The 20,646-nt window shown below is 40.8% G+C and overlaps 1 protein-coding gene across 4 annotated transcripts in view; it reads right to left on the bottom strand.

The window, feature by feature from the left end:
• Nucleotides 1–20,646, bottom strand: part of FBN2 (fibrillin 2) — a 283,527-nt gene that overhangs the window by 19,557 nt on the left and 243,324 nt on the right. For all 4 annotated transcript variants that reach the window (XM_019554934.1, XM_019554938.1, XM_019554937.1 and 1 more), the window contains 9 exons: nt 19,260–19,385; nt 17,722–17,874; nt 16,284–16,349; nt 15,851–15,976; nt 15,611–15,730; nt 14,061–14,183; nt 12,061–12,192; nt 10,093–10,218; nt 4,063–4,269 (listed from right to left, as the gene is read on the bottom strand). In XM_019554934.1, the coding sequence (XP_019410479.1) occupies nt 4,063–4,269; nt 10,093–10,218; nt 12,061–12,192; nt 14,061–14,183; nt 15,611–15,730; nt 15,851–15,976; nt 16,284–16,349; nt 17,722–17,874; nt 19,260–19,385 (1,179 nt within the window). The remainder of the gene's footprint in view (nt 1–4,062; nt 4,270–10,092; nt 10,219–12,060; nt 12,193–14,060; nt 14,184–15,610; nt 15,731–15,850; nt 15,977–16,283; nt 16,350–17,721; nt 17,875–19,259; nt 19,386–20,646) is intronic.

The following is a 20,646-nucleotide window of genomic DNA, read 5'->3' as shown; positions in this document are numbered from 1 at the left end:
ACAGATCGAGGCCCCTGCGGTGAGGGAGGGAGTAGGGCTGGGTCAGGCACTGCACAGCTGGGACGAAGCTGCAAGCAGCTTGTCCAGGGAGCGCGGGGAGGGGCGGAGAATTCTGCTGCTGCATGCACCCCGAAAGGACATGGGAGGGGCATTGTACCCCGAGATCTGCACGTGGGGTGGGCTGCACTGGGCTCTTCCAGGCTGGGCTGGGCTGTGCTCAGGGAGGCTGGCAATGGCACTGGGAGTGGGGCTACTGTGGGGGGAAAAGGCTGCAGCCACTCAATAATTTGCTGTAGCCCCACCAACCTCCCTCCCAGCACCGCTGATGCCTACCTTGAATGCAGCCCAGCCCAACACCCCCACTGGGAACAGCCTGGCGCTGCCTCAGCTCCAGCCTGCAGCGGCAGTCTGCCCTTGCCTCAGGTGCAGCTCTTGGGGCACACCCCTTATGCCTTCCTGGGGGTGCAAAAAAGTGGTGGTAGATGCCCCCCTCTGCGCGCGACTCTGTCCCATGCCATGCCCCAGCTGGGAAGCTCCTGCCCTTGCCCCATCCTCATTCCCTCCCCCACTGCTGGGGCCTTGATCCGCCCCCCCTCTTTCCCCCCACCCCTTCCCTCATAACAGACTTACCAGCCAGACCCAGCTGCTCTCCACAGTGCCAGGCTTCACTCCTGGCCACCTGCGTGCTGTCCTGTGGCTGCATGCACACGGCATTTATCAGAGATGTTATCAGCCACATCAGTTCTGCATACTCCCTACGACCTTTTTAAGTACCCCTAGGGGTAAGTGTACCCCCGGCTGACAACCACTGTTTTATGGTATAGATAATTACAGCAAATAGTTACAGAAGAGAGATGGGCTGCTCCAGCTCTTTAGTGCTGCCTTTATTTTGAAGAGGACTACTTTTTCTATCAGCTTCATGGGAATGCTGATATGCTTAAGTAAGTGGAGAAGTGGTACCATTTGAAGCAGACTTCACAGAAGACAGCTAAGCAGCTTGTTTCTAATTTAAGAATCCACTCTGAAAAGTGGGTTGTGAACATCTGGAAACAAATAATCATGGTTCTACTGAACAAATATCCCCACAGACATGCTTTCAGTACAAACATGATTCCTCCCATTCTCATTAGAGATGGGCCCAAACTAACACCAGAAATCTGAATGCCCTTCAAGCCTTTATGAAAATTTCCTCTATATCCAAGTCCTAACTCTGTAACTTGGTTCCATCTAATTCCTTTGCTGCTGCATGTACCAAGAAATGAAGCTACAGTTTTATAAACTAAATCTAAGAAATCTGTACATTTAATAAAAATGAATTTTCTTATGACTGGTTAGATGACATTAAAAGGCTTTCACCAGAATTAGCAGCACATGTTAGCTTGTGCTAACTTGGTAGAAATATGAGTTGCGGATGACGCAGTGAAACTATTGTTTCAGATATAGCTATAGGTTTCAGCTGCAAATTCTTTTTACTCATATTTTCTAGGTTGCAAAACTCAGACTGCTTCTAGTTTTTCAGGGCATTTATACATATGCTACACGAGTTGGGGAGGGGGGCACGTTAATTAGAGCGTCTCTCAGACTAAAGTTCATTGAACGAGCTTTATTTAAAGTGCCTCTGCCACCATTTTTCAGCATGAGGATGCTGATACACGTGACGCTGCTGTCTGTTGGAGTGCAGTAATTATCATGCCCCAGCAGAGTGGATTAATAGTCTGCTCTGAGGCACTGTAATTACAGTGCATCAGCGCAGCCTTGCTGCACATGTAGAGGTACCCTCAGGTACTAGCTAAGATCTCCTGTTTCAGGGCACCAGAAGTTGTACTCATGTGAACATTCCTGCTGCTTAACAGTTTACAGAGTCTGATCATTAAAGGCCATCTGAAACCAAACTGAATTGATAGGAAAGACCAAAATAAGCAATATTACATTAGACTTCAGAAATGATGACAAGTATTGAGATTAGCCTTAAAAATAACAAAAAACAACCTATTTTCTTAAACACATTGATTTCCTCTCTTCTACCTCTCTTACTCTTAGATCTACTTAAATTGCAGTTCCGTGATTTTTGTGGAAACCACAAAAAACAGCCATCTCCGCAGTGACTGTGAAAAATGGTGTTCTCGTGATTTTGTGCAGAATCACCTCCCAAAAATAAAAGTTTACTGGAATACAAAGAAAGTGTGGCAATCTCTGCAGCCACAGACCATGTGGCTTGAGAGAGAGCTACTCAGAGGCTGAGCTAGTAATGTAGACTCAGTTAAGGTGCCAGTCAGGAAAGTGAAAGGGTTTGGCACTATCTTTTAAGAAGCCAGATGCAATGCTGCATCAATGTTGCAGTCTGAAGATGTTAAGTGAAAAGAAATCCAAGAAAGCTAAAGACATTTCATCTCAAGATCAGTAAGTAAGGCAGTTCCCTGTAGGAACCTCGCTTGCAAAAGGTGGTAAATTGTTTTGTTCATTGTACAACATGGCTCTAGATGTATTGAAGAAAAACAGCATTGATTGGCATTTAGAGTCCAAATTTCATATAAAGTGAAAGGCTGCTTCAGAGGCTGAAGGTCAGAGCAAGAAACACGTGACTATGTCCTTGATTTTTAAAAGGACCACTGAAAGCAGTTTGACAAGAAGAGAGGCTACATTCTAGAGAAGGCATTCTGGCCAGACACTCCTCTGGAGAAAATTCATATCCCTAAATTAAGGGACTACTTGCACAAATATGTGCCAAATTCTGGCAGATTCCTATGTGTGAACAAACTTCACCAAGATTATCTACTTGGAGTAATTGCTTCTCAAGTTCAGTCTACAAAATCTACACTGGCAGAATATGAATCAATCTCAACTGTAGCAGATAAAAACACAGATGCCCAATATAACTATGTTCTGCATATTTTACTTGTATCTGGGAACTGGACAGACCACACAACCTGCCTGTTTTTCAAATAGAGCTGACTCACCTCACATCTATCAATTTTTCTAGTGTGGCACAAGCTGTAGCAAAGGCTGTTGTAAACTACAGCTTAGAATTTAACAAGATCTCATTATTTCTGTCTGATAATGCAATGTGCACAGCTTTCTCTGATGTGCTCCATGGATTGATGCCCAATGCAATTCATGTCACTTGCAATGCACACATCCTTTCTTTAGTAGGTGACATTTGGTGCACATGTTTTCCTGATGTGGAAAGCCTGGTTTCCTTCTCTAAAAAAAGCCTTCAAACATTGTCTAGACCAGTGTTTCTTAACCAGTGGGTTGCGAGAATATGTGAAAAGGCCATGAACAAACTTTAAAAAAATGGATCAACAAACTTTAAAAATGGATTTAAAAGCATGGGAAACCAAAACTTTTCCCTTGCAGGCTGTTGGAGTCCCAGCCCTCAAGGGGCTGCTTGGGGTCCCCCTGCCCCACCCTTGCACCTCACATTGGGGGGCTGGGGCCATATATCTTTGAATATGACTGTGTTTTGGGAGTCTGTTTCTGATGGCTTACCACATCTCTACAATTTGGTAAAACACTCCCTTGCCATTCCAATCAATTCAGTGGGTGCAGAATGTGCAATCTCAGTGCACGGACAAGAGTTCACACTGCAGAGGATGTCACGTGCAACTGCCAGTAGATGCTGTATGCTAATGTTTAACAACTAACATGTATTGCTTCTATCTAGGGTAGCATTATTTGGTATTACTAAACTTTCTGTAGCATGCTAATAAGAAGTTATGCTGATATTATTTCCAATTCATATTGCGTATACATTTATGTTCATAATATATTTCAATTTAGATTAAAATTTAATACCTAGATTTATAATAATGCAATAATTTATTTGATATTTCCACAGAGTTTGTGGTTTCATTATGCCACTGTTTTTGCTTCTCGGTCAATCAGTGGTGAGAGGCAAGGTTGCCAGAGCCTCTCAGCCAGTCAATGGTGGCATGGGTAGGGGCAGACTTACCGTAAAAAGACCACAAAATCAATACTGTACACTGTGAGCGGCCCACAAAAAAGCCCTCTGTCTCTGCAATTTAGGTCAGTCCCCACTTATTCTGTTTGCCCCCAAAATACCTCTTCCATCTGTAGTGTAGCCGGGTCCATGTGGACAGAGTTTCTTATACTGAGTGGTCCCTGGAAGTGGGCACAGCTCACACTGGTTACCCCAACCTCTGCCTCCATCGCAGCAGCACTCCGACTTGGTGACAAGATTACGACTGCTAGAAGCCATCTGACACATGGTTTGTAACACTTCTGCAAAGCAGAATCCTTGGCGGTTATCTGTAATGAGAGTGCAAAGGTCAAGTTAGAATATACACATATGAAACAGTAAGTCTGTTTATTAAAATTACATTTGAATGCTTTCAGTAAGAACTACAAGAGGAAACTGAGATCTGTGGATTAATTTGCCAAAACTCCAGATAGTACTCTGATAGTACTTCAACTTAATCTTTCAAAAATTCTTTGTACTATCTGTGACAATCTTCTACTGTTTCTAACTTTCAAAATGTTCAGTGCTTCATGGAACTTATAGTATGACTTATGCCTCACAAGGATGTACACCAGCAACCCTGGAAGACCAGCCAACTTGCTTGAAGAGCAAAAAACAAGCAAATAGTTAAAAAAAAAAAGAAAAGAAAAAAGAAAAGAAAAGAAAACAAAGAGAAAAACCAAAAAGTTACAATTAAACCTCTGAAGATTAGTCTGGACTTTGGTTTTAGCATCAGAGTTATCTGGATAAAGGGTGCAGTTTGCAAGTGTTTTTTGCCTACATAGATAAGCTAAGAAATCTTATAACTTTGGCTGTATACACATGTTCAAGTGACCTTGGAGAATTCTCCCAAGTTTATTTTCCTGGAAGAAAACATTACCCAGAAATGCCTGAACAAACACTTACATACTGAGCCCCTGAAGAACAGAGAGCTTGCAATGCTGATGATGCGCAACCAGGAGGTCCCTGTGCACACATCTCAGCATGCTCAGTAGGCTCCCTCAGTCTGCCTAGAGACATATGGCAGCAGTACACAGGGAACCCCTGATTGACTCAGACTGCTCAGTGTCAGCATATATCGCCCTGCAACACAATGTGGAGCTTGTGAAGAGTTCTGCTCCCTGCTTAGCTGAAGTAGCGGAATCCAGTAAGCAACATACTATCCCTCAGTTGGGGGAAGAGACAGGGAACAAAAGCACCCTGGGATCCTGGAGGTCTGTGCTGTGGTTTCTCTTAGCAGACAATGGGTGCTCACATTTGGTCTTCCAGGAGAAATTCTCCCATGAATGATTTAACCTTGGTGTTCCCAGATTTTCTTCTAGAGTGGCCTTATTTTGGTCTGGGAGAAAAATCCTGAACATCTGTACAACTTTGGTTTCTCCTGGGAAAGCAGCAACTCTCCCAGGAGAAACTCGATATTTGTATATGGCCTGTGTCTAAACACAGAGGGTTTTCCTGATTTAATTACAGCAGAATAGTTGAAACCCTCATTAAGGATGAAAAAATTCTAAAGGTTTATATGCTGACTCTCCCAGGAGCTTTCTTTCTTCTTCTTCGTCTTATGCAGAAGGTATTAATAGCAGTCATCTGCCTGAGTCATTAGTTAAAATGGTCTGGCTTTCCTTACTGCAGATTGTGTGACAACAGTTTTTTTTTATAAGAAAAAAAGTGTTTCCTTTTGTATTAAAAACCAGTTATATTCTACTAAAAGTAATACATCCTTGACTTTATGAACTCCTGGGTTTGTATTAGTTTTTGAAATCTCTCTCTAGGTGCAGACTACCAGCACTTAAAAATTTGTCATGAGAAATGTTAAGGAAGCAGATTAACTTCTGAGGAACCAAAAACATCATCATGCTTAGCTGATTCAGCTGAATGGCTTCTGATGTAAGTTCCACATGCACATTATGTTCATTCTCACAAATACTTTGAAGGAAGGCATGTGACAGCAAAGTTCTTGTATTTAAGGAATAAAATCAGCAAGCTCCCTGCAGAAACTGGGTCATTTTCCCCCCTATAGACCTATGATGATTCCTCCCATTAATTTGAACAGCAAGCTGTGTTACCTGATGATACTAAATAGAGACTGATCTTTTCAGTGAGAGTGTGACCTATATCTATTAGTCGAGGAAGCATGGTTACCACAGCATTGGAAAGACTGGCAAGGTCTCTAGACCATTTTGGTCAGAAGAGAAGTACTATTTATAAATCTATTTCTTAAAGAGTTGTTCCTTGCTGATTTTTAAAATCAAACTTGTTCCACTATTAGGAAAAGAATGCATGAACCTCTATTAAAGAAATTGTTGCTATGGAAATTAATACTAATATGGGCTGAGAAAGGAAGGGTGTAGGGTTTGATCCACTTACAGATTTGTTGTGACATCTGTACACTCATCATGTCATGATGTCATAGCTACCAAGGAACATTGCTAGAATGTGGATTGGGTCCATACAAGAGAGGCTGTGCTAAGTGGCAGGCATTAGTTTGTGATGTAGATTTATATATATGAATTTTAAATATTACCTTTATGCCCTTAATTCCTTAAACAGTGAATCTGCAAGTGGCTACTAAAAGGTTTTTTTTTAATGCTTTATGTAAACTAGCATTAGTAATTCTAGATACAGGATAAAATTTGCAAAAGCACTTCAGGAATCCAAAGTGTAATGAGGGTGTCAATGAGATTTAGGCACTTAAGTCACTTGAGTGTTTTTGGAACACCGTTACTGATTGTCAGATAACTAAATTTACCCAGTACCCAATTTACCCAATGAAAATTTCAGGAAAGAAGAGCACAAAATTTACATTTGGTTTTCATTCCATTTGTTTAGATGGCTAAACCCCGTGTCTGAAATACAGTTAAATGCAATTACATTGAACAAGCCTCTGGCTATCCTAATTTGTACGTACTAATAATCAGCAATAATTTCATTTATCGCTTAACTAATTTAAATATCATTAAGGCTTTACACCTGTGCAGAATGTTCCTATTATGCTTGCTTTTGAAAATGTTAACATTATTTAGTTCTTTTCTTTATGCTACATATGAAATAACTGAAGTAGACTTCTGCTCCACTAAATAGGTGTATTGTGCATGGAATTTTGCAAGCTAAAGTTCACTGTGCACATTCTAACCGGGAGGCCCATGTTCATACAAAGCTTTGATTCATACTTGACACACAGAATACTTGACATGTGGAATATATTTTAAATTTAATAGAAGCCTGAGACAGGACTGTACAATATATATTAAGTAGAAGTTTTGCATTAGATCACAGAATCTGATTAGCAAATGCACTGGGCTTTAATTCTTAAGAAATAGGCAACACAGCCAAGGTATTTTAATGATTCCGTAACTCTAAAAGCCCTAAAGAAAAAACAGTAAGGCGCAAACAAACCCAAAATGTAATTTTTTAAACTATGTTTCCATATATTTAAGTTAAAGAGCAATAATGACCTCTATGCAGGGAATGTCCTTGGGATTAAAGACTGGCTGGGGCTAGTGGCCCAAGGCATCCTCTTCCCATCTGGTCATTAATCCTCAGAAAATGCAGTGCACCTTGTTTATCACTCTTTTGCTATGGGATCAACACTTTATGTGTAACTGATTATACTATAAGTCAGTAAAATAATATCAGAAAGATTTTTAAATGAAAAAATCCTATTAAATAATTCTGTAAGTCCATATCTTAGCATTGAAACATGTATTTTTATCTATTATGAATATGAATATTGCTGGATTCCATTTGATAACAAAGGAACAGACTACAGTTATACAAGGCAAATGTACTTGAACATGACCATCCTGATCAGCATTTAATAGTACCAATAGAATCTTGGTAGAATCCTCAGTCTACTTAACTCTACTCATTTGCAAAATCTAATATTTTGTACTAGTAATTTGCCACATGAATTAAGACACTGACAGCTAGATCCAAAATTGCAGTCATGAAAATCTCTAGTCAGCTTACAAAGCAACTAACTTTATCACCTCCTCACTTTTTTATATTAAGTCTTCAGGTGCTCAAAGTTCTGCTTCTGTAGATGCACAGATGCTGAACTGCTCAACTGAAACCTCAGAAGCATCTTGCTAATGTATAAACCCCATCCAATTCAGAAATTAGATGTTCCTTTGTTGAGGGTCCCCCAAGAGCATTGTCTAGTAAGCAGTCTTAGAACATGCTTAAAACATTTAGATAACATCAGGATTTATGCTGTAATGACTAACTTTTAAAATACAGTGAAAGGAGGTAAGAGTGGTACTACAGCCTCTTTTCATACAGTAAGCTAGTGGTGATCGCACCTGCTCACAAAATAGAAGACTTAGTTTGTCCTCTGTTGCCTGAGTGGATTAAAACTTACATATCCCACCTCCCAGGAGAGTGCCTAATCACTGAGTACTGGCCAGTTTTGAGAACAGACACTCTTCATCTGTTTTGCTGAAGTCCGTCACACTTTCTAGAAAATAGTTCATTGGGTCAGAAACAGGGAACATAGATCTGTAGTATAGCCCAACGGGATTAATATGAAACTCTACTGATTTGTTTGCTTTAGAAAAGGGGTATTAAAGGTATGGGCTGCATGCTGAATTTCGCCCATGGAACTGCTCTATCCAGTCCGTGATACTTCCAGTGAGCCAGGAAATTTGGGGGTGGGGACAGTGAGGGTGGAGTGGGGCCTGCTGCAAAATCTGTGGCCTCATTGGATACTGTCATTAGTAGAAGGTGGAAGACTGAAGGCTGTGCCAACATAGTCCAACCTCTGCCACAGAAAGTGGATGATTGTCATTAGTGAAACCAATTCTTGAAGACTGAAAATTGTTCTGTCCAGCTTTCAGAAGTTTCTATCAAAACAAGTCCCCATGTTCAACAACTTTAATAGTTTCCCTTTCTTCAACAGGTAATGCCAAGCTTTCCAACTAGCTATAGTTTCTTCCCATTCATTGGAAATGTCCTACATTCTCCTTTTCCTCTAGGCTGTAAGACAGTTCTAAAACTCTTTTATTGTTTCCTACTAGGCATAATAAATTTTTAATAGTTGCATCACCACTCTTTTAATTGTTTAGAGTTTATTTAAAGTTTTCATCAAAGGCCTGAACTTAGATCCTAAGACATACAGAATTTTGCCATTGATGTCCCTTATTTCAAACAGTCACGAGAAAATAATCAACGAGTGAGTACGTGAGGGAAATATCTTCCTAACCAAGAAATTTAGGCTGGAAGTTAGAAGAAAGTTTCTAACCTTTAAAGCAGTGATCTGCAGAAGGCATAGTAGGGTCAAAAGAATGAAACTTGATAAGTTTATGAAAGAATCTATATTGCAGTGCCTACAATATTGTTGATGATCCACGAGGTCCCTATGTTTCAAAAATTGTAATGAAAAGTATTGCTTTGTCCATGTCTTTACACATAAACATTGGGAACAGCAGAAGTCTGATTTCCGTAGCAGCAGTATCTTGAAAAAATATATATTCAGAATCATTAAATATCTAGGCATGTTTTCTTCTTAATGTTCAGTTTTCTTTCTTGACATTAACATCAGCATGGCTTACACCGAATGCAAACTATTTTTTCTTTGGCATTAGACCTGTAGATATATTTTTTTCTGAATTTGCAATGCCTGATTTTTTACAGAAATAAAACAAACCATCAGCTTTTTTTCTTTGAAAGCAAAGTTTATCATAATCCTAAAAAAATAAGGATAATATTTAATCTTTTCCATATATAGACAAGAAATGTGAAGCACGTGATGTTTGCAATAATCTGGAGAATCAAAATACTGCAAATTTACAATGCTTTTATTTAAAAATTCTACCACCATTTTAAAACACATTGGAGTTTACAGGCAACCCCCACTTAATGCTGTTTCACCAAGCGCTATTTCGCTACAATGCTCATTTTAAGTTGATACCCGATTTCACTAAGCGCTTAGAAAGTTTTGTTATAACGCTTGTGGTTGCCATCTTGGGTCATTAAAAACAATTGCAGTTGCCATCTTGGGTGGTCAAACACTTTCTGTTTCGCTTAACGCTTGTTTTTTCAGGAAGCAATTAAGAGCATTAAGTGGGGGTTGTGTGTATACTTAATGAAAACGTATGGCAGGGAACTAAACTTACCAAGGCACTCAGTGCCGGATGGGCTTGACTGAAATCCCTCATTGCAGTCACACCGATAGCTTCCAATGGTGTTCACACAGCGACCATTTTCACAGATACCTGGCTTGGTTCGGCATTCATTTTCATCTTTACAAAATATATCAAACAAAATAAGTAACTTCAAAGTGATTTAAAATGATAAATTAAAGTGTTTTTTATTCAATAAATATATATTTTGGTTGTTAGGATTTATATAATCATATTTAGGGCCTTCATGTATAATTGTGCATAGGGCCTTCAGAATGCTGATGTTCACTTTCTTTCTTTAAAAACAAAGCACTTTGTTAGGAAGACAGTAGAAAGTAAACTATAGCAGGGATGGTGTAATGGGCCCCCTGCCCCATTACTGAGAGGAGAAGGGAGTCCTGGGCCCTCGGGCCAGCTCCAGCCCCTTGAACAGACTTTTAATGGCAAAAGGGTCCTTAAATAAAATGACAGGCTACCTCAGGTGCAGGAGGTGATTGGCAGGCCTGGGGCAGAAGTAGAGGGTTAGATGACCCAAAGAGAGGCTCATAAACCCAGGGCCTGTCCCAGAAGGAGCAATCTGGCCATAGAAGCCATAGGAAACAAAGCTCCAGAGAAGAGCCGGTCTGGGCTGCGTACAGAGGAAGAACGCTGCACCACAGAAGGGTGGAAGAAACCCTGCACCTCAAGCAGCAAGAGAGAAGTGCTTTGAGTCTTTGTGTTAGCGTTATCACAGGGTTGGATTAACTCTGATGAGGGAACTTTGTGTTTGGGAGTAGACGCTCATGTTTTAATCTATGTTTGGACCAGAGGACTGGCTGTGGCTGTAAGAGGAAGATTGGAAGGCACTGGGGTGTGGCAGGGGCACCCAGTTCAGGGCCCAAAGTCCAGTGGGCTGTGTAGGAGGGAACCCACATGTTTCAGAAGAAGGACTGGTGCATGTCTGAAAACTGAGTACTAAGGCTGTGCAAAATGGCTGTGTTTCAATTTGGTTTCAGATTCAGTCATTCTGGGGGACAGTGATTCGTTTCAGTGTTTTGGATCACTGTCCTGTTTCATTTTGGCCGAATCTCCTTCAAATCTGTTTTGAATGGGCTGCAAGGGAAGCTCTGTACAGCCCTACCCAGCTAGGCAGGGCTTGGAGCTGCAGGGTCCCAGCGGGGAGCAGGATGGGGCCGTGGGTGGCTCATCTGGGGGAGGGGAAGGGGGAGGGATGCTGCCTTCTGTGTAGGGAGATCCCTGTGTGGATTTCTGATCCCTGTCATGCTGGGTCACAGGGCAGGGAAGCAGCTCAGACCTGGCTCTGCAGGGAGCAGAGATCCATGCTGGGGGTCTCTTCACCACTGCTGCCCACCCCATGCTGCCCCGGTGGCGCAGGGCTGCATGGGACAGGTAGCAGTGGTGAGGAGACCCCAGTGTGGATCTTTGCTCCCTGAGGAAGCAGGTCACATGGCAGAGACCAGCACTGCCCTGCTGCGCGAACTAGCTCTGCTGCAGGCAGCAGAGATCCACACCAGGGTCTCCTCGCTGGGGACGAATCAGGTGGGAGACGTTGTCACTCCAGTGCCAGACTCATTATAGATGGGAACTGGCTTCTTTGAGGAGATGGCTTATTCTAAATAAATAGAACTGGCTCAAAGTCCCAATAACAACTCCAATACCAATACTCCAGTGTCAAACAATGCAACATAGTAAATGTTTGGAATTTCTTGCATTCAGAAGTCCCTGCCCATCATAATATGTACAAGTTTTCTTGGACTGATTGAGAGGAACAGATTTCCACTTATAACATTCCCTTCTAAAAAGGGAGCTGAACCATAGTGACTTATTTTTCAAATGTGTTTATATTACATATTATAATTTATTATATATTATAATAATGCATATTATTTATATTATGTATATTTTCTTTTCATAATAACATTACAGAAATATATGGAGTAGTGTCTCTTTTTCAAGATTTACCCATGCAGCCTTCTCCATCAGGTCTACGTGTCATTCCAGGAGGGCAGATACACATGAAGGTGCCAATCAGGTTTTTGCACATCATGCCTCTCGATATGCAATCATGGAGCTCTTCGGCACATTCATCCAGATCTGAAAAAATACAGGGAATTTTTTATTTCAAATACTCAAAGCTTAATATGAGCTCACAGTTGTAAGTTCAATTACAGAAAACAGTAGTTCAAAGAATGTATTTTTCCCTTAACCTAAAACTGTTTTTTTAAACTTAAAACTCAATAAGAGTAAAAGGGATGATATGCTAATCTGGGGTAGCAGGGGGGCTATGAATTGGTGATTCATGAGAAATCTGAGACACAAGCCTAATGTGTACACAATTGGGCAAATTACAGCTATCCTTCTTTTTAACATGGTGATACTACATCCCATGAAGAAGAAACATTCCAGAATGAAATGCTCCTCTTGATCCAAAATTGAAGTGACAAGACATGTTACAGTGTTGTATTGGGGTGCCCCTCAGCTCCAAATTTGCTAGCTTATAAGGGTGTTCACCCTCTGGTTTGCAAAATAGTTATAGGCAATTCTCTTCTGCAGAAGAGAAGATCTAAAGTATCAATTGCTCTAAAATTCACTTTTATCTCAGACAATCAGTAAGGCATATAGAAGAGGGAAAAATTACACAAGGAAGATGTGTCATATAAACAAATGTAACTGTAGACTGCAAAACAGAAAAAAAATGAAAAGATTTTACCCTGCTTTTTCACTACAAAGCAGTCCCTCTTCCCTGACCAGTGTATAATCCCTCTTTCACATTTGTCAGCATTTCCACTCAGCTACTTCCCTGTTTATCCTGCAAGTTATGTCAGTCTTCACCAGGTAGGTGTCTCATGGGGGTGCCCTGGGGGTCTCAACTAACTCCCTCAGGCCAGGGATTTGTAGACAAGGAGCCTTCCTAAAAGTCATCATTTACATGTTTCTATTCAATCCTTAGGAAGCCAGTGTATTGTGCTGGTGATTTTCTCCCACCCAAATACGTACCTTTCAGTCAGACTAGGAGTTCTTCGCAACTCAGTACTTTATTTATAAAACATGGAAATATTACATCCTTGCTTATAATTTCTCTTTTCAAACCAATAAACTTCTAATCATATTTTAGCTGCTATTACTTAAGAGACATATAGATGCTCTCTCAGTGTGAAACTTTCTTTTGAAGTACACTCCAGTCCTTCTGTGCAAACTCAGGCATTTCCCTTTGAAGTATAAGCCTCTACTCAAATACACATTGAGTTATGCTACTTTTCTGGCTGATTGATATAGATATCAATGCTAGGAAACTGGGTTTCTTTAGATGTGTTAATAATTACTGTCTGGTGTGGGGATACCTGACACCTGGGTCAGAAATCACCTTATTGCCTATGTTAAGTTACTTGATAACAATATAAATATACATTCACACCCAAACCTATGGTTCATACAAACTTAAAAATAGAGAAAACATCACAGTACTAAATCCAACTTGGGAAAATGTCTATACAACACACAAAGTAAAGCCCCAAATCAGTCTCACATTTGGGTGAATCCACCAGTTGCACCCAAACAATCCATTTAATATTTTATTTAGAACCTTTCACAACATGTTAAGAGTTTGGATGAAGGAAATATTGAAAAACTTTGGCCCTTGCTGTGTGGCTTTTATAGGAAAAGGTTTACAGTCTAGTAGCCATCATTCAGTAGCAGTAACAGTTTTGTGGTGTAATGGTTAGCACCCTGAACTTTGAATCTGGGAATCTTAATTCAAATCTCAGTGGAACCTGTTTCTCCCTTTCCCCTGACATTTCCTTCCTTGGTTTAGAGGACATTAAATGGTCACCTGACCCCCAGCTGTCTTTCCTGCTTGGTGCAGGGGGCTGGACTCGATCTTCTGAGATCCCTTCCAGCCTCACAAGCTATGAATTAATACTCACATAACTCCTACTTATAATTTGTTTTAGAGGAAAGATTACCTTTGCACATCTTTTGGTCTTCTCGCAGTTCATAGCCAACGGGACATGTGCATTCATAGAAACCATATGTGTTGATGCACCGAAAAGCACAGAGCAAAGGGTTCTGTGCACACTCATTTATATCTATGTAGCATAGAAAAAAGAAAGAGAAGAAATACTACAGGTGTAAGAAATACAATGCTGAAGTTCAATTGAAATACCACCACCACCATCAGAACTTTATATCTGTGCTTGCTTTGTTATTCAGTAGAAATTATTAGAAATCGGTGCTTCAGCATGGAAACTGTTTTGTATTTTTTCAACCAGCTTAAATGAGAAACAACCTTGATAGCTTCGGTTTAGAAATGTGGTCTGTCAGACATATTTTATAACGTGCATGCCTCTAACCGTTAAGGTCAGAGTGTCAGTTACTTTTTGTCTGTTTTCTTAAGATTTTACCACGTGATTCTGTTTATGTATTAATGTTTAAAATGAGATGAGCTTGTAAATTCCAAGCTCATGAAAGCTGTCTTCCTATTTCAGGAGAATAAACTAACTGTGTTCCTCTTTAAACCTACAAATTGTTGTCAAAGATCTGCCAACAGCAGATATGATCCTCCTGCTCATTTCCTGGATTGATTAGCAAAACAATCAACAAATAATGACACTGTGGGAGTGTCTACACATGTTGCTATGGTGACTTTGTTACTGAGCTATCATTTAGTACTTCCTTTTGGAAGTACTAAAAGATGGCACAGTAGCAGCCAGTACTGTGCTGTGCATACCGTGAATGGTTATTTTAAGGCACTGCGTCACTGTAGAGAAGTGCTATAACTGGGGAGCATGTCTCTTCAGCAAAGTACCTGTGGTGTCACAGGTTTTGCCTGCAGGAGCTACATCACCATAGTGCATTACTAGGGTGACCTAGTGTCACGATTAGACACACCCTGTATGTATTAAGGGCATCTGACTTAGAACCCACTGAAATGAGCGTGACAGATCACCCATAAGAGCTATTGTGTCAGGCTCTTTGCAAATACAGGGAGAAGCTCGCATGAGTTGCACTTCATCACATTTTTAAGGTTTTTCTCAGTGACAGCTAGAAGTTCTGTCAAATAGCAGAATGGCCTGGCTGTGGCCTTCTCTCCCCTATCTCTTTTTTGGGGGACCACACTGTACAATTTGGGGACATTATACTATGTACTGTCTGAACAAACAGTCACACTTGTATACAATCAAAATTTACATTAATATTTGTTATATTTTTTCTGACTGGATTCAATATGGTTCAGGTACTCTTAGAAGCTCAGTTATCTATCAAGCCACACTGCCCCACACCATGCCGAGGCAAAACTTTTCCTTCAAAAGAAAGATTACATTAACCATGCTATCTACTAATGAAAAGTTTTATTTTGCAACATTTATTTTTATTTCCAATGTTGTATTTCAAGAGGACGGTTGCCTTTAACTTTGACTTTGTAATAAAAACATGCTACTATGGTATAAGGCCTAGATAGTTTATAAAGTACTTCAAATAAAGAGAAAAAGAAAGGAGGGGGGAAATAATTTACCTTCACAATTCATCATTGGGCCTGGCTCAAACCCTTCATGACAGTTGCATTCAAAACTACCAATCACATTAGTGCATGTGCCATTTCCACATGGATTCCCAATTGAACATTCATCAGTATCTGGGAAGCAATAAGAAAACACAAACTTAAGAGAACTGGGACACAGCCCAAAGCAGTAGCTTGAGTTCACGAACTTTAAGAACTACTGCACTTGCAATATAATGCGGAACCAACACGCACCTACGCAGTGCACTCCAGTATAATCTAAGTTGTATCCCATGGGGCACTCACAGCGGAATGAGCCATCAGTGTTGATACAGTGGCCATTTGAACAAATGCCTGGGCTCTCAAGACATTCATTGACATCTGAAAAACAGAAAGTTATGGGAACTAACTGAACATTTTATCTCAAATGTTGTATGTCCATTGAAAAATAAAATCAAGGAATAAGCACCTTGCTCTGTATGTCTCTAGCCAAAACATAATTCTGCAATTTAAAAGTAACTTACAAGATGTATCTCTCCTTTTTTTTTTTTTTAAGAAGCCAAAGCTTTTGCCACTCTTAGAAACTGAAATGTCTTTAACCAGGAGCCATGGCGTATTGCAGTTCAGTGAAGCCTAGTTTAACAAAACACATAAGATTTTCTATTTGCTGTCAGAAGTAATGAAATACCTTCACGTGTATCATCAATTCCAGGAATAGTCCCATGGCCATAGGGGCACAAATCCTGGAAAGCAACTGTACAGAAAAAAAAATTTAAAAAAATCACAAACATGATAAATGGAGAGAAGCCATCTAAATGATCAAAATATTACAGCACTTTTAAAGCTGGCATCTGCCTGAATTTAATTAACTCCCAACTTTCATGCTAGCTCTTTCCTGATGGTTTCAGAAGCAATTTCCACTCCACCGCCCAAATTAGATCAAATAATTGGTACACAGGAACAACCAAGAACCAAGAGCTAATGATTTTTTTTGTATTTCTGGACCCTGACCCTTTTTTTATTTTTCCTCTGTCTTAAAGCAGCAGGGCTACTACATTGAGAGGCTGTTAGTTTATTGATGTGCACAGCGATTATGGTGACTTAGGCTAGGTATAGACGTTACAGCTATTGCACTTTGAGTGCACAGAAAGCACTCTAAAACTGTAACAGAACAGAAGTTCACAGCTCTTAGAACACTTCAAAAATGGCAGATTGCAGTCTAAGTTACCTCTCGATGGATGAGGTATTAGGTTAAAGTGCTTTATGTTAGAACACTTTATCAAATGCCTGTGCCAGATTCTGGGGGTTAACTTGGAACGCAATCACTGCCATTCCAGGCGGCATTGCACGGGGCTGTGCTCTAGTCTGCAGCAGAGCTCATTTGCTCTTCCTGAGTGTCCGTCTAGCCCTGCCCCCTCAGCTGCAACTGATCCGAGTCAGTGACAGCCTCTGATCCCAGTCCTGCCTCCTCCCTCTAGGCAGCTGTGAGCTGGGTGGCTGGGAGAAAAGGGGAGTCCCTCTCCCTGCACCGACCCTGGCCTAGGGCTATGCTGCAGCCAGTCAGGGGGACCAGAGGGGAAAGGCTCCAGGGTCTCTCCCCACAGCATCCCTGGCTCTGCAGTGTGCTGCTGCCTGGACAGGGGGCTACAGGAGAAGGGGTCTGGGATCTCTCCGCCACAGCCGCTGCTGATATTCTCCAGCTGGTTGGGGGGGAGGAGGTGAGGGGGGGGCTGGTGAGAGGGGCCACTCCATCAGCCTCCTGGGAGGCATGTAGGAGTACTCCCAGTGACCAATGCAGGCAGGCTCCGATGCCCCCTCCTCCCTCCATCACTGGCATGTTTGAAATGTCTGTTCAGTTCGCTTGTGCTCTAATTTATAGAACTTTAAATAAAGCAAAATAGTTAGAGTGATTCTGCCAGGAACTTTTTGAACATCTGTACTTAGCCCCAGAGTGTCAGTTTTTTTCTTTTCTCTCTTCTGTTCTGAATTGTCCCTTTTACTTTCTGACCAGGAAAACTGATGCCTATAGATCTCTCAGCAGCCACTTCTAGCAAGATGCAGCATCCTTCCCATGAACAGAGAAGATAAGTTGCAAAGAAGTGTTAATTTTAAACCTCAATGCATACCTTCCTCTTCTTTGGGGCAAAGCTCACAGGGATCACCCCATCCTTCTCCTGGCATCTTACTGCAGCAACACTTTGCCTTGGTGGTGTTAAATGCTTTTGGAACAGAACATTTCCCATTCTCAAAGTTAGTAAAACAGAAGCTCTGGCGGGTATCTAGGAATGGAGCAAAACAAACACTGCATCAGACTTTCCTACCTTTCTTTAGGACGCTCGTCTATCTCTATTATATGGGGGCAAATGCTTCCTCACTCAAACTTCAGGACACCACCCCAGTTTTCCACAACAGAAGTGATGAGGACCAAGACCTTTTTGTGACTCACTCATCCTCTGCAAGTCAGAAGGACCAGCATCATCATGAAAAAAATGCCTTCACTGTAGTTACAATGACACTGATTAGCCCTAAAACCTGTGGACTCGGGAACAAGGGACTGAGCTCAAGACACATGTGAGATTCTATTATAAGAGAATTATTTCTTTCATAAACATTAACCAGAGTTCTCAGCACATTCTGAGTTCAAATAAAAAAGAAAAATAGAAGGTAAAAGACAATCCTTGTGATCTTTTGAAGCAAGTTCTCCTCCATGCCCATCATTTGCTGGATGCAGCAAATTGAGGGCACTGTCAGGAAGCCGGCTGTAACTCTCTAATCCAGGGGTGGGCAAAATCTGTCCCACAGGCCAGACTGCGTCTTTGGCAGACTTGATTTCCCAGCAGCCCTTCCCAGTGTTACTGTAGCTGGTTTCCATGGAGACACAAGCAGCAATGGAACCACAACAGCGTGAGGCCGGGGTTTCCGTGGAGATCAGCTCCAGCAGTGCTGGCAGGGTATGCAGCTGAATGGGAAGCTGCTCTGGGGCTGGGATCTTGTAGTGTAACAGCATGGTCCAAAGCTGGGGCAGAACTGCTATTTGCTGCCCACACACCCCAGGCATAGCCCCGGCTGTGGAGCAGCTCCTTGCCCAGCCATGTGCCTTGCCAGCACTGCCAGGGCCAGTCTCCATGGAAACCCTGGCCTGTGCTGTCATGGTGCTGCTGCTGCTGGGGTCTCCATGGAAACCAGCCACAGCAAGGCAGTCAGGGGCTTCTGAAAAATGGAATCCAGCTGCCCACAAGATCCACCATGTTCCCCACCCCTGCTCTAATCCCATACTTTATCCTCAAAACTGCTCTAGCCCAATGCAAATAGCATATGGCCATGGTATCCTTGAGATGGGACCTGACAGGAAAAGTGTATGAACTAGCCTCTGCTCCCACATGGAAGTGCAAATAAAGAAGGCACACTGGGTTAAGAAATCCATCCATGTTTTTATGAAAAGATATACAAGTCAGTGTGACTGTAGATAACACTGTTATGTTGTATTGGAGGACAATGGAAAAGATTTATGGACTTTTGGAAAGCATGGTACGCCACAAACTTTCATTTTGTTGGGATGACCTGATCATTTTATTTTTGAACATAATAAAATTCAAGAAAGAGCCTGAGATGGCAACAATGCTGATATATTTTAATTCAACTCTTCTTTAATCCCAAAACTTACCAAAGCACCTCCTTCCATTGTCAGACAGCACAAAGCCTGTGGGACAAATACACTGGAATCCACCTGGAGTATTGGTACAGGAACCAAAGAGACAGATGTTGGGATCCTCATTGCATTCATTAATATCTGCAAAATAGTTGAGAAAAAAATCATTATCCAACATGAAACAAATTCTGTTTATTCCTAAAATATGTTTTTACACGCAACTCTCTGCTGGAGGAGAAGGAGGAAGAAGGAAAAGAAGAAGAAAGAACAAGAAAAAAATTAAAAAAGAAAAAGAAGAAAAAGAAGAAAGAAGACAGATGAATATTATGTAACCGCTCATTTTTTAAATGGTGAATTGCTTTCTATCAGGTTTGTATTATCAACATGTTTCCGAAGTAAAACATGAGCAGAGATATTTATCACAGGAAAAAAAAGTTCTGAAAATATGAAACATCCTAAGAAGAATAAAAAATCTGCACTTGCTGGCATTTTACTATAGTTAAAGTTCTATTTTTTCAAGTTCTGAGTGATTCTGGACTTGAAATTGTGAACACTAAATATTCTATACTGAACTCAGAGGGAATGGAGGTTTCATGTCACTTGCATGCATTAGTACTTGCATATCAATTTGGTATGTTGATGTTTCTTCTCACTTAGCTGCTTATTTAAAAATATGCAGCTCTGCTTTAAACATGTGGAATATGTGTCTGTGTTTAAGTCAATTAAAGAAAAATGAAAGCATTTTAACATCACAGATTTCAATGAAACATGATAGTTTTTGATCTAAATACACAACTGCTTTTTTTTTTAAGCACCACTTTCTTAAAAATTGCTGCAGCCCAAAGAATACTAGACTGCCTCTGTGTGTTTATGACAATATGAAAGTATATTCTATCATCTCTACAAAGCACCAACAGTTAATATAGCAAGTTAGTGTTACAAAGCACACTGGTTAAATTCAAAACCAAAGGGAAATTAAATATAAGAAAGTAAACACATATTGTGGAGAAAAAAGCATGAGGTTGTAGAAAACAGAGAAGGGAACCGAAGTCCCAAGTTCCCTAAAAGGTTAAAAAAAAAAAATCAAAAAAATCTGAAGAAGTCATCACAACTAAGGGTACATACTGTAGAAGTAATTAGCTTACTTGACTAGAAAAATAGACAAAGACCAGAAGTGCTGATACTGCTTAATTCAGTTAAATGTTCTGAGATAAGGAATCCCACACACCTTGGGTTATCCTTAGGTTATCTTGATATCTTGCCCTGTACATAGATAGTTTGTTTAAGTAAACTTCCTAAATTTCTGTGTAATTTACTATTGTTTTTGTTTCTCCAAGGTGTATTTTTTATCTCTTTCTCTGTTTTTGGTATAAATACGCTTGTAAACTTAGAGAGTCTGAGA

This window comes from Crocodylus porosus, unplaced genomic scaffold (assembly GCF_001723895.1).
Source record: "Crocodylus porosus isolate Cpor-Errol unplaced genomic scaffold, CroPor_comp1, whole genome shotgun sequence".
NCBI classification, from domain to species: Eukaryota; Metazoa; Chordata; order Crocodylia; family Crocodylidae; genus Crocodylus; species Crocodylus porosus.
The sequence above is the reverse complement of the archived record's forward strand: the minus strand, read 5'-3'. Positions and strand labels throughout refer to the sequence as shown.